A 14,136-nucleotide genomic window follows, 5' to 3' on the forward strand; every position below is an offset into this window, starting at 1 on the left:
TACAATCAATGTTACTTAATTTTAAGGAAAAGTCATCTTGATCTCTTAGTCAATGTTTACGTCAAACAGTTGATGAAATTCAAATAGTGACTCATAGTTAGTAAGTGACATGTATTCTCTATCCTTTACTTTTAATAGTAAACAAGAAAAAGAACTGAGAGGAATAAAATTTCATTTTTTTCATTTTCAGTTGATGCAGCCTCATGGCAGATAGATATGTAGACTAAATAATGAAATTAATAAATTTTCAAGCCAAATGTGTATTAATTCTAATGAACAATGCCACGTTGTGCAGTATTCATTTTTGAAAGTTTATAATAAACGATGCTCCGGTGGGAGGGGAGGGGAGGAGAGGGTGCAAGGTGGAAGTTTTGCCTAGGGCGCAAAATATCCTTGCACCTGCCCTGGCAACACCCCCTCTGCAGTTCACTGAAACTGGGATGCACCCAGCTCAGGGGCTGCTTAGTTAACAGAGATTTTCACAGCATTCAGGGTTCAACCTTTCTGGGTTTAAACTAGCTATACCAGAGAGTTAGAAATTAAAAAACAAAAACAAACCCAGTTTGTGAATTCCTTTGCTACTGTAACTTGACCCCTCTACTTTCAGGCAATGACAAAAAAACTCCAACAAGAAAAAATTGTCCTTTTAAAATCCTGCTGTGCCTTTCATTCAAAAATGATCCCACAGCTCTGCCACAATGTCAGGGTTCCTTCCCCAATCTGAACTCTAGAGTACAGATGTGGGGACCCGCATGAAAGCCCCCTAAGCTTATTTCTACCAGCTTAGGCTAAAACCTGGTACACTGCCACCACCAAGTGATTTAACAAGAAACAGGGAAAGGACCACTTGGAGTTCCTCTTCCCCCAAAATATTCCTCCAAGTCCTTACACCCCCTTTCCAGGGGAGGCTTGAGAATAAAATCCTAACCAACTGGTTACAAAGTGATCAAAGACCCAAACTCCTGGGTCTTTGGACAATGGAAAAATCAGTCAGGTTCTTAAAAGAAGGATTTTATTAAAAAGAAAAGGTAAATATCATCTCTGTAAAATCAGGATGGAAAATAACTTTACAGGGTAATCAGGTTCAAAGAGCCCAGAGGAACCCCCTGTGGAAATAGAGCAAGAACTGATGGGAATTTGAAGGGGATTTCAATGCAAACAGTGACCTCTGTGAGCAAGAGTCAGGATAGCTGTAACCCTAATAACGCGAGACTTGTAGAAGAGAGGATTGTGTGAGGCGAATGCGACCTGGTGTTAGATATGGAATGTAGACTGTAGTCCAAATAGAAGTAAGAAAAATGAGATATCAAGATGACCTATGTATAAAAAAATGCAGCTGTTATTTATTATTGTATGTAACAAAAGATATAAAAGTTTGCTGTAATTGTTTACCTGTAGAGAGACCTGCATAGGAGGGGGAAACCCTGTGTCCTAGTGCACTCTCTCCCTCTATGCAATTGCTTTAGAATAAAGTATCTGACTTTGCTGCACCCAACCACAGAGTGAGAACTGTGTTTTTCTCTGACACTCTTCTAGCTTTAGTTTCAAAGTTACAGCAAAACAGGGATACCTCCCTCTAGCAAAGGGAACATTCACAAGTTGAGAAAAACAAAGATAAACTAATATGCCTTGCCTGGCTATTACTTACAAGTTTGAAATATGAGAGACTTGTTCAAAAAGATTGGAGAACATGGATTGATGTCTGGTCTCTCTTAGTCCCAAGAGCAAACACCCACCAAAACAAAGAGCACAAACAAAAGCCTTCTTCCCCTCCTCCCCCGCCAGATTTTAAAGTATCTTGTCCCCTTATTGGTCCTTTGGGTCAGGTGTCAGCCAGGTTACCTGAGCTTCTTAACACTTTATGGGTAAAAAGATTTTGGTGTCTTTGGCCAGGAGGGATTTTATAGTATTGTACACAGGAGGGTTGTTACCCTTCCCTTTATAGTTATGAGCTCCTTCGACTGCAGGCAGCCCAGAGCACTTTAAATCTTGCCTGCGACTCCAAGGGCCAGGCTGGGGCTGGGATTTAAATGGCTCAGAGCTGCCACAGCTGCGGGCAGCTCAGAGCCCTTCAAATCCTGCCTGCAGCTCCGGCAGCTGGGCTAGGGTCGGGATTTAAAGGGCTCAGAGCTCCCAGCAGTGGCAGGAGCTCCAGGCCCTTTAAATCCTGCCCGCAGCTCTGGACGGCGGAGCTGCGATGAGGATTTAAAGGGCCCAGAGCTCCCGTGGTGGCCAGAACCCAAGGGCCTTTAATTTGCCCCTGAACCTCGGAGGCTCCCAGCCACCTCTGCCGCTAGGAGCCCCGGGTTGATTTAAAGGCCCTGGGGCTCCCAGCCACAGCCAGTGTACCAGGGCCTTTAAATCTTGAGAGGTCCCGCCTCTTTCAGATGAGACCATGCGCTCCTCAGGATTCCGGCAGTACCGGTAAGTCCTGTAAGTTACTTTCATCCCTGGCTATAACCCCCTAACGTCCACCCTTGAAACTCTAAAGGATGTTCCTAAAGGACAGACAAGTGAGTAAAAGCTAGCACACATGAGGTGTGTGGGTACAAATATTCCTCTGCTGTGCAAAGTTCAACTTCTGTAGAGGAAGGGAGGCTTGGGCTCTTAGCCAGGATGAGGCATTCTCTAAATAGAGGGACCGCACAGGCAATGGAAGCGCCCACAGAGGGAACAGATCATGCATTCCTGCAGTCCCTAGTCCAACTAGTGGCACAACATTTTTGGGCCCACCCACTTCCCTGGCTGCTGCTCCTCTCTGGGAATAGACACCACTTTTTCCTCCAGCTGCCACCCAGGCTAATGCCTACGTGGTGGATCCCATAGGCGCCGACTCCATGGGTGCTCTAGAATTCAAGCTCCTATGGGAAAAAAATATTGGGTGATCAGCACCCAGGAGCCAGAGCTTGATTAGGGAAACATAATGAGTTTTGTGCTGCTAACAAATGCCCTTGGGAAAGGGAGTTTGTTTATATACAAAGGCCAGGTGATTAAGATAACAAAAGGCTTTACATTGAATTAGGGATCACTAGATGATCCTGAAAGCCTTCCCAGGCATTCCAGTTAAAAGATAGGAAACAAAGGGTAGGAATAAATGATCTGTTTTCAGAATGGAGAGAGGTAAATAGTGGTGTGCCCCAAGGACCTGTACTGAGACCAGTACTGTTCAACATTCACAGATGATCTGCAAAAAGGGCTAAACCGTGAGATGGCAAAGTCTGAAGATGATACTCAGGGTCAGGCTACACTTGCAGATGTAGAGAGCACTTTAGGTTAAATCAGCCTTCGTAGAGTGCAGTAGGGAGAGCGCTGCAAGCTGTCCACACTGACAGCTGACAGCGCACTGGCACGGCCACATTTGCGGCACTTGCTGCTGCCTTGGGAGCGGTGCATTATGGGAAGCTATCCCAGCGTTCAAGTGGCTGCAACGTGCTTTTCAAATGGGCAGGGTGGAGTGTGTTGTGCGTATGTAGGAGGAGAGAGAGAGTGGGGTTTTGGAGTGCTGAAAGTGTATCAGCATACTATCTTGTAAGTTCAGATCCCCCTTGTCTCCCTGCCTCCCACTCACTCACAGCAAACATTTACTGTTGCAGATAAGCAGCCGCTGTTTGAAACAGAGCTTTGAAATGGCACTTCTGCATTCCTCAGCCGATTTCACAACAAAGAGAAGAGAGGCCACTTGACTCAAGGGGATTATGGGATGTTTCCAGAGGTCAGTCAGAATGCTGTAACGTAACTCCTCGTTCACACTGGCCCTGGGGCAACTCATTCAATACGCAACAGTCGTTATCCCTCTCGTGGAGGTGGAATATGAGGAGCACTCTAGCCACAGAGTCAGAGCGCTCTATGTGCCTTGTCAGTGTAGACGGGGAGTAAGGTAAAGCGCTCTAGGAGGCTTTATTGCAGTATAAAGTGCAAGTGTAGCCAAGCCCAAAATTACTCAAGACAGTTAATTCCAAAACAGGCTGCAAAGAGTTACAAAAGGATTTCACAAAACTGGGTGACTTGGCAACAAAATGGCAGATGAAATTCAGTGTTAAATGCAAAGTAATGCACATGGCAAAATATAATCCCAACTACATATACAAAATGATGGTTCCTAAAATAGCTGTTACCCATCAAGAAAGAGTCTTGGAGTCATTTGCAATACTCTGGAAGCACTGTTTCCAGAATACTGCAAATGTATAAGAATCCTTCTCACTCTGTCTGTATCATCCTGAACTCATTCTTCAGCTTCAGAAGACTTAAAAATTATCTCCAGTCATCAATGGGACAGACTCAACTGAATAATGTAGCTGTCCTTAACATGCATCAAAACAATACCAGGGAACTAGATGTGAATAAGATTGCTGACAGTTTCATCCAGAAAGCTACAGTAAGACATAATGTCTTTAAACTGGTATGTTAGTAAAGACAGCTTGCAGGTGATTGCAATGATTTTAATATACTGTAATGCATGATAATATGTAGTTCATAATATTTTAATCATTATTAAAATAATAAAGATACCAATGATAGACACATTCAATAATTATAATATGAAAGAAGCATATAAAAATGTTTAAAATAGCCTCCCCCAAAACTGGCAGTGTCCCTTTGCCCCTCCCGCAAACACACACACCTCTTCCAAAGCACCCACCAGCAAGAGTCAGTGCCTACGACAGATCCTACCACTATCCCTGACAGGGTGGAGCAGGCTGGATGCCCAGCATAACATCCTCTGCAGTACCCCAAACCTCTCTTAGGATCCCACCAGAGCATTCAGAGGGGCAACAATTAGCCTGATCCAGTCCCTGTAGCCTAAGCTGTGTTCTTTCTCCAAACCCCATCCAGGAGACAGGGGCAGCTCCAGGCACCAGCACGCCAAGCGCATGCTTGGGGCGGCAAGCCACTGGGGGCGCTCTGCCAGTCGCCGCAAGGGCGGCAGGCAGACTGCTGTGCTTGGGGCGACAAAATGCCTAGAGCCGCCCCTGCCAGGAACATTCCCATTTGTTCCCATAGCCCTACCGCACAATATTCTGCAGCTGTTCCTCTCTTCTCAGGAAGAGGGGGAGGGGAAAGGTGAAGAGATGTGTCCACAGACATTAATGTTTGCCCACTTCTCAGGGAATTTGACTCTTTTTATTTTGGTTCATTTGTTCCTTTTACACACCATTTTAGCTCTATGTTTAATGCATGTACGTAAATAAAAATTACTGTTCACTTCACTTGTGTGAGCACCTTGTTTTCTGAGCATGATCAATGAGATACTTCTCAGAGATTTGGGACTGGGTAGTAGAAATCACAGCACATGACTGATTTCTTAAAGGGCTAGTGCCATGGAAATTCAAAGAATTTCATCCGTTCCATAATGCCTTCCCTCCCTCTGCTATGAACTGGATAATGCTTTTTTTAAAAAAAAAAAGGCATTCATGACAATGAAGTAAGCTGTGAAATAACTGTTGCTGTCCAGAGCACCAGAATGAAAAACAGAAGATAATTTAACTGAAATGTCTTTGGGGTTTTGTTAAAGATTTAAGTGATAATACACACAAGGGAAACAAAACTAAATGAATGCTGAATATCTCTGACCCTGAGCAGTGCTTTAACAACCCTCCTCCGAGCTCAACCAGTCAGCTCTGGAAACTCTGGGTGTAATCATGCATAGTTCCTGAAAAGTGCTGTCAGTAATGGTGTCAGAAAACACTGTGAAGAAGGAATATATGAAGTCCCTTCTGAAATCTTACAGAACTTTTTAAAGAGTATTTTAACAATGCTTAAATACACCCTATAACATAACACTTAACAAAAACATTGCTCAATGAAGCCCTTAACGTGCATTAAAACTCTCCTCAGCATAAAACAACGGTCCAAGGTGTTAGCCTTGAGGGCCCTCTTCAAATTTCAGTTAGTACATTAACGTCAGCGGCAGGGGATCAAAACCCACTGAGGTGTCACACAACAAAAGTATGTGGCAATGTTCTATTGAGCTTTTCCAGCAGCACCATAGCATCACAATAGTGTCCCTCAGCACAGTCACAAGTCATCTTCTAGTTCCATGATGCAGAAGCATGCAACATCATGAATTTCCCTGGCCTGCTGGGAACCAGGATCTGTATGCACATGGGTGGGATCTGGTTGCCTGTACAGGCTTTGAAAAACACACTTGTCCTGTGCCCACCTCAAGTGGGGTGGTGACCCCCCTCCTGCCCTGAAGGCTTAAAACAGCCCTGGGAGAGGGCTGCGGCAGGGGAAAGTCTGAGCTGATTGGAAAGCAGCCACAGCTGTGGCTGGCTTAATGAGAGCCCAGCTGGCCCTTATAAGAAGGCTGTGAGCCAGAGACCCAAGAAAAGTCTCTCTCCAGGCTGGGAGAGAGCAGGGCCTGGCTGCCTGCAGAAAGGGTACTAAGAGTGAAGCAGGGCTGGGGAGAGCCAGAGGATCAGGGGAGCTCCAGGCTGGCAACTCCCCAGGCTGCAGGGCCTGGTCCAAGGTCCATAGAGGTACTGGGAGGCAGAGGAAGGCAGCAGGTGTGAACCTCCTTGCCTATGATGAGTGGCTTTTACATTGCAGTCTGCCCCAGGCAGCGGGGGCCTGATGATGACTGGCAGTAGCCCAGACTGAGGCAAGGTGGAGATTAGAGGGTTGGGGGTTCTACAGAGAGGGGAGAGCCAGAGGCAGAGTGTGGGGGTATTACCAGGGGGCAGCACCCCAGATAAAAGGACATCGGGGTCCGGGAGGGACATGGGGCCAGCAGCAGTGGGTCACTGGCCTGCAGAGGGTGGTCTGAGGCTGGAAAAGAGCTAATTCCCTGAGACGACCAGCAGGAGGTGCCACAGAGGTGAGTCCTGCACCATCACACCACCCACTATGAAAGTATCCCCCTTTAGCTCCACATATGTTGTGCAAGGCGCAGCACACCACGATAATCTGAAACACATTGGCTACATTGGCATCCACACTGGGCTGGATGCATTATCAATGGGCATTCAGCCACCCAGAGGTGCACTACACCACCATTCTGCAGTTACTCAGTCTTTAGTTGAATTCCCTTTTTCTTGGGTCAGCAATATCAGGGTATAGCTTCATGAGCCATGATAGGAACAGGTACGTGAGGTCTGTGATCACAAGTGCTTGGGGGAGCCCTCACTGAAAATGCCAAGGTCAGGGCAAGCTGCAGAAGGGAGAACCACTCAAAAGTGTGGTTAACACTGAAGTTAAACTCACCAACTAGTCACAAACTGTACTTCTGATCCCCCATACTGGTTATCAAGAAGCAAATAAATACATCTCACTGCCCCTTTATCGCATTGCAGTTCTCTGGCTCCCAATCAGCACCAAGGTCCAATACAGTGAGAAGTTATTCAAAAACTCTGCTCACTATACAAAATATTCTTCTGATCCCAAAGGGCCAGACACATTCCCAAGTCAATATTAGGTTGGATCTTACCAAAATCCCACACTGCCGGCCAATCCTTTAGCATCTAAAACTAAAGGTCTATTATAAGGAAAATAGAAAGAACAAAAAGAGAGTTTTAAAATGGTAAAGCAGTCAAATATATACACAGACTGCAAAGTCCATATATCAGGTTCTTAGAAGTATTGGTGAGTTTATTGGCTTGAAAGTTCCACAACTTAGATGGGTCATTCAGTCCTTTGTTCAGAGCTTCGTTTGTAAAAAAGTTACTCCAGAGGTAGGAAGCAGGAATGAAGACAATGATGCCTTTTATATTCTTTTGCCATGCAGCTTGTATTTCCTTTGTCCCAACACAAGCTTCACAGCACATGACATGGAAAAGCCTTAGGCCATGTCTACATCTAAAACTTTGCAGCGCTGGTTGTTATAGCTGTATTAGGACAGCTGTATAGGGCCAGCGCTGCAGAGTGTCCACACTTACTGCTAGCAGCGCTGTAAGTGCTGTTAGATGTGGCCACACTGCAGCGCTGTTGGGAGTGATGCATTGTGGGCGGCTATCCCACAGGGCACCTCGTCCCACAGCGGCGCTGGGGCTTGTGGGAAGGGGAAGGAAGTGTGATTGTCCTTCTGCTTCCTGTTCCTGTTCCAACGGCCAGCGTTGCTTTGGTACACATGCAGAGCACTGTGGCAGCATTGTGACTCTAAAGCGGTTTTTCTGCATTATCTTTCAAGAATGGATCCTCAGGTACTGAATACCTTACTAATGACTATTGCCAGCACATCTCGCCTTACTGTGGATCTAATCCTTAGGCTGCTAAATGTGCGTGTGACTGACATTGAGGAGTCGGACGATGGTACTGAATCGCATCAATATGCAGACAGTACAATACTAGTGGCAATAACAGACGTGCTCTGCTCCGTGGACCGGCGCGTTTGGGCTCGGGAAACCAGCACTGAGTGGTGGGATCACATCGTCCTGCAATCATGGGATGACGAGCAGTGGCTGCAGAACTTTCGTATGAGGAAAGCCACTTTCATGGGACTTTGTGATGATCTCGCCCCCAACCTGCGGCGCATGAACACGAGATTTAGAGATGCCCTTTCTGTGGAGAAGCGGGTGGCTATTGCAATCTGGAAGCTGGCAACTCCAGACTGTTTCCGATCTGTGGCGAACCAGTTCGGAGTGGGAAAGTCCACCGTTGGAATGGTGCTGATGCAAGTTTGCAGGGCCATTAATCGAACACTGACAAGAAGAACCGTGACTCTTGGTAACGTGCAGGACATTTTAGATGGCTTTGCAGAAATGGGCTTCCCTAACTGTGGAGGGGCAGTAGATGGGACGCATATTCCTATTATCTCTCCACCCCACCTGGCATCGGAGTATATTAATCGCAAGGGGTACTTCTCTGTGGTTCTGCAAGCGCTTGTGGATCACCGTGGGCATTTCACTGACATTTACTCTGGATGGCCTGGAAAGGTGCACGATGCACGCATATTTAGGAACAGTGCCCTGTTCAGGAGGCTTAGGGCCGGGACCTTTTTCCCAGATCACAATATAACAGTAGGGGACGTGGAAATGCCCATCGTGATTCTGGGAGACCCCGCTTACCCATTAATGCCATGGCTCATGAAACCATATACTGGGAAGCTTGACAGGAGCAAGGAACGTTTCAACTACAGGTTGAGCCGCTGTAGAATGACTGTGGAGCGTGCTTTTGGCCGTTTGAAAGCTCGCTGGCGCAGTCTGTTCGGGAACCTAGATTTGATGGAAAGCAGCATTACCGCAGTTATATCCGCGTGCTGCACCCTCCATAATATTTGTGAAGGGAAGGGTGAAAGGTTCAGTGAGGAATGGACCTCCGAGGTTATACGTTTGGAGAATGAGTTTGCTCAGCCAGAGAGCAGGGCTAATAGGGAGGCCCAGGAAAGGGCTTCAAGGATTAGGGATGCTATAAGGGAGCAATTTGATGCTGAGAGCCAGCAGTAATGTTTGGTGCATGTGTTGTGCTTTGCTTTACCTTGCTGTGTATAATTAGCCATTTCTATCACCAATAAAACATATGGAAAGAAATACAAACCAAAACCTTTTATTTGTCATACAGTAAAAAACAGGTAAGGGGGTATGGGTGGTTCACAGTACATTCAGAGGTTTTACTATTTCCTATTTTACTCAATTGTAACCGTCTGATGCAACTCACCATTACTTTGCTGCAGAATGATGGGGGTGGAGTGCACTGGGTAAGAATTAAACATATCTTGGTTACTAGGTGATGTTATAGGTGTTGGGGGCAGCTGATGATAATAAGGAACTGGGTGCTGCATAAAGCTATTTTGAGGATACACAGGGGGACAAGGAACATTGCTTTTGGAAGCCTGTGGGTTATCACGGTATATATTTGCCTGCATGGCTACAAGAGACTCAAAAGACTTGGTTTGGCGAGACAGGAGTCTCATCATCTGCCTGGCTATTCTTTTGGCAGACAATTCCTGTCTCCTGCTTTCAGTCAGCCTCCATTCCTGTACACTTTTTCTCCACTCCTCAGTCTTCCTACTTTCCCTGTTGTAGTGGTTCAGAACGGTCTTGATCAGCTCCTCTTTTGATTTCCTAGGATTGCACCTCAAATTCTGCAATCTACGTGAGGCCGGTGACACAGCCGCATTACTCGAGTTGTCTAGAAAAAATAGAGATAGAGACATGTAATACACAGGGGCATCATTGTTTATTATCAACTTTTGAAGGACATTGGAAACTGTAGGTAGCATCCCTCTCACATACCTCACATAACACTGTAGAGTTCAAGAAAGCTAAGACGTCTAGCAATGGGGTGAGTACTTTTGCTTAAAATTCTCCCATGTTAGTGGGATGCCTTGGTTCCTGCTTGGAAGGGGGGATCGGTGAGGAAGAAGCACCCCGCAGGACACGGTTCCCGCTTGGAAGGGGGGGTGGGGGACGGACAGAGCACACCGCAGGGCAGGTTTCCCGCTTGGAAGGAGGGGTGGGGGACGGACAGAGCACACCGCAGGGCAGGTTTCACGCTTGGAAGGGGGGATCGGTGAGGAAGAAGCACCCCGCAGGACACGGTTCCCGCTTGGAAGGGGGGGTGGGGGACGGACAGAGCACACTGCAGGGCAGGTTTCCCGCTTGGAAGGGGGGGTGGGGGACAGACAGAGCACACCGCAGGGCAGGTTTCACGCTTGGAAGGGGGGATCGGTGAGGAAGAAGCACCCCGCAGGACACGGTTCCCGCTTGGAAGGGGGGGTGGGGGACGGACAGAGCACACCGCAGGGCAGGTTTCCCGCTTGGAAGGGGGGGTGGGGGACGGACAGAGCACACCGCAGGGCAGGTTTCACGCTTGGAAGGGGGGATCGGTGAGGAAGAAGCACCCCGCAGGACACGGTTCCCGCTTGGAAGGGGGGGTGGGGGACGGACAGAGCACACCGCAGGGCAGGTTTCACGCTTGGAAGGGGGGGTGGGGGACGGACAGAGCACACCGCAGGGCAGGTTTCACGCTTGGAAGGGGGGATCAGTGAGGAAGAAGCACCCCGCAGGACACGGTTCCCGCTTGGAAGGGGGGGTGGGGGACGGACAGAGCACACCGCAGGGCAGGTTTCCAGCTTGGAAGGGGGGATCGGTGAGGAAGAAGCACACCGCAGGGCAGGTTTCCCGCTTGGAAGGGGGGGTGGGGGACGGACAGAGCACACCGCAGGGCAGGTTTCCCGCTTGGAAGGGGGGATCGGTGAGGAAGAAGCACCCCGCAGGACACGGTTCCCGCTTGGAAGGGGGGGTGGGGGACAGACAGAGCACACCGCAGGGCAGGTTTCACGCTTGGAAGGGGGGGTGGGGGACGGACAGAGCACACCGCAGGGCAGGTTTCACGCTTGGAAGGGGGGGTGGGGGACGGACAGAGCATTGCAATCTACTTACCACGAGCACGATCCTCAGCTTCCTCATCAACGTCCGCTTCCAGCTGCTGTAACTGGCTAGTCTCCTCAGGGCTGGAGAAGAGCTCCTGGCTGCCTGTGTCCTGAGACTCTGGGGTGTCCCCCTCAACGCCAGTAGCATCACTGTATTCATCCTCTACACCATCCCCCACTTCTCCCTGCTCTGAACTCTCCATCGTGCTCCTAGGATTCACGGTGGGGTCACACCCAAGTATGGCATCCAGCTCCTTGTAAAACCTGCAGGTTGTGGGGGCTGCTCCTGAGCGTCGGTTTCCCTCACGGGCTTTGCAGTATGCACTCCTCATCTCCTTAATTTTTACTCTGCATTGCAAGGCGTCCCGTTCGTGGCCCCTTCTCAGCATGGACTGCGATATCTGACCATAGGTATCGTAGTTTCTCCTTCTGGAGCGCAGCTGTGTTTGAACAGCCTCATCTCCCCACACACTAATTAGATCCTGCAGCTCTGCATTGGTCCATGCTGGGGCTCGTTTGTTGCGTGGAGGCATGGTCGCTGAATGATTGATTGATTAATTGCACTCCACGCCTGACTGAGCAAACAGGAAGGTGATTTTTTAAATTTCCCGGGGGATTTAAAGGAGGGGTCAGGTGAGCACAGGGCAGAGGAGTTTTCTTGATTACCAGAGAGGTATCCTCAGGTATGCTGGGATACCTGCTTATTCCACGGAGGTCAAGAAAAGCGCTGGTAAGTGTCTACATTGCATTACCAGCGCTGGATCACCAGCGCTGGATCCTCTACACCCGAGACAAAACGGGAGTACGGCCAGCGCTGCAAACAGGGAGTTGCAGCGCTGGTGATGCCCTGCAGATGTGTACACCTTCAAAGTTGCAGCGCTGTAACTCCCTCACCAGCGCTGCAACTTTCTGATGTAGACAAGCCCTTAGAGTTCTCTGTCCACAGGCATACCACTTGTCTTGCTGACTTATAAGGTGTATCCCTGGTTCCTTTCAATGGATTCATCATATAGTTGATGACCCTTGATGGGCCATTGAACAGGCTATGCAGTGCTGATGCCAATCTGTCTGGGGGAGTCACCCTGAAACACAGCACAAGTTTGGAAATACAGATATACCATATATATCTGTAACTCACAGCACAAAGGTGATACAAATATGTAAACAAGATTATCATACTTGATAAAATATAACATTTTTGCACTTACCTTACATGGCATATCTGGTCAGATTCCTTGCAATTTTATAATAACAATATCATAAAGTGTCTCCCATAGTCCATACAGTGTCACAGGGTCCCCCAAAGAAAAATTGGCACTGAAACACAGTACTGTCATTTCAGGGGAATAAAGTCCCTTCTTCCCCTTTCCCCCACCCCCATGGTACAACCCAACCTCCTGAGCACCCTGGCATCATGGACCTTTCCAGTATGTACGATGTTCATGTTCATGAACTAACTCCAGTGGTCCACTAAACCTTAGAGAACCAGCAAATAGTAACCATTTTGGTTTATGTATTCACATTCCCCTTTTGGTGGGAAAATCATAGGGATGTATGTTCCATCAATGGCCCACACATAGTTCAAAAACCCCATCCACTGAAATCCCACAATAATCTCAGTGACTTGTGTTATGAAAACCACCCTTGGGTACATCACAGTATGGATAAACCTGTGCAACCATCACCATCACAGTTGACGTCCCATCCCCAAACTGATTTGCAACTGGCCGGTAGTTATCAGGTGTTACTAGCTTTCAAAAGGCAATAGTCATCCTCTTCCACACTGGTACTCAGAGCTGGCGCTTCCATTTAGGTGACCTAGGCGGTCGCCTAGGGTGCCAGGATTTGGGAGGGTGGCAGACTGCTCCGGTGGACCTCCCGCAGGCGTGGCTGTGGACAGTCTGCTGGTCCCACGGCTCCGGTAGACCTCCCGCAGGCGTTCCTGTGGACGGTCCGCTGGTCCCACAACTCCGGTGACGCATCCACAGGGTCTACAGTAAGAAGGTTTGGAGCAGAAGCAAGCAGGCGGGCTGTGTTTTTGCTCATGATGGCTTCCTGGTTTAAATATTACCATCAGCAATCAGTGGCTGTGAGGGGCCACCACTCAGGCCCTACTGGGCAGTACTTCCTGCCAAGCCTAACTTCACTGGGTCCTACAGCAGAAACCCATGTCCAGCAATTGTTAACCAAGATTTCCAATACAGTGCCATAGACACTGAAGCACAAGTTTGGAAACACCGACTCCATAGATGTGGGTCCCGGGGACTCAGGTTTACAAAGCAGTGTAGACAGACCCTGGGAGACCTGACTTACTCAACTGAAATGGAGAAAAACTGGGTTTTAAATAATTTTATCTATTTGGGGGCCTATCCAATAAATTTAAAGAGAGAGACAGTAATGAAGGCTGCAACTGACAGCTCTCTATATTGATAGAAACTAAATAGGTTAATTGTTAAGTTTAGAAAAAAGCCACTGTTACCGAAATATTGGGTCTGCCTAGCTGAGAGCCAATAACAGCCTGACAGGGATAAGGAAAGATGCTTTATTCTGCAGAAGAAAGAAGAGCCTTGCACCTTGGTACAAAGACTCTGCCTCACACAAAAATTTCACAAACTTTTTATACACTTTCAGACAAAGACCCTTGCCGTGTTAACACTTGATTGGTGGTTGTCAAATCCTGCACTCTGTTGTCTGGTTACTGAAAACCGGTTTGGAGCGAGTTTCTTCTGCTTTAAAGGCAGAAGACAAAAGACAGTTCAAAAGTTCAGGGTACTGTGTACGTGAGGCTTCTGCTTCCCCCTAATGGCCAAACCGTTAGTTGTTAGGAG

General features: G+C 48.0%; 2 protein-coding genes and 1 long non-coding RNA gene across 7 annotated transcripts in view; 1 reads left to right on the forward strand and 2 right to left on the reverse strand.

Moving 5' to 3' along the window:
* The window catches only part of FAM237B (family with sequence similarity 237 member B), a 1,214,420-nt gene that overhangs the window by 769,470 nt on the left and 430,814 nt on the right, over positions 1-14,136 (reverse strand). The window lies entirely within an intron of this gene.
* On the reverse strand, positions 9,465-12,240 carry LOC127044583 (zinc finger and SCAN domain-containing protein 29-like). Its single transcript, XM_050939652.1, has 2 exons — positions 11,319-12,240; positions 9,465-10,065 (listed from the first exon to the last, which is right to left on the reverse strand). The coding sequence occupies exons 1-2, from the start codon at positions 11,839-11,841 to the stop codon at positions 9,560-9,562; spliced, it is 1,029 nt and encodes a 342-aa protein (XP_050795609.1). The 5' UTR covers positions 11,842-12,240; the 3' UTR covers positions 9,465-9,559.
* On the forward strand, positions 10,152-11,283 carry LOC127044610 (uncharacterized). 5 transcript variants are annotated; one of them, XR_007772534.1, is made up of 4 exons: positions 10,393-10,526; positions 10,580-10,895; positions 11,001-11,105; positions 11,211-11,283. It is a non-coding gene; the product is annotated as an uncharacterized LOC127044610 (long non-coding RNA). The 5 variants fall into 5 exon arrangements; XR_007772531.1 differs by lacking the exons at positions 10,393-10,526; positions 11,211-11,283 and adding an exon at positions 10,152-10,368 and having other exon boundaries at positions 11,001-11,204; XR_007772530.1 differs by lacking the exon at positions 11,211-11,283 and having other exon boundaries at positions 11,001-11,204.

Source organism: Gopherus flavomarginatus, chromosome 2 (genome assembly GCF_025201925.1).
Source record: "Gopherus flavomarginatus isolate rGopFla2 chromosome 2, rGopFla2.mat.asm, whole genome shotgun sequence".
Taxonomy (NCBI): Eukaryota; Metazoa; Chordata; order Testudines; family Testudinidae; genus Gopherus; species Gopherus flavomarginatus.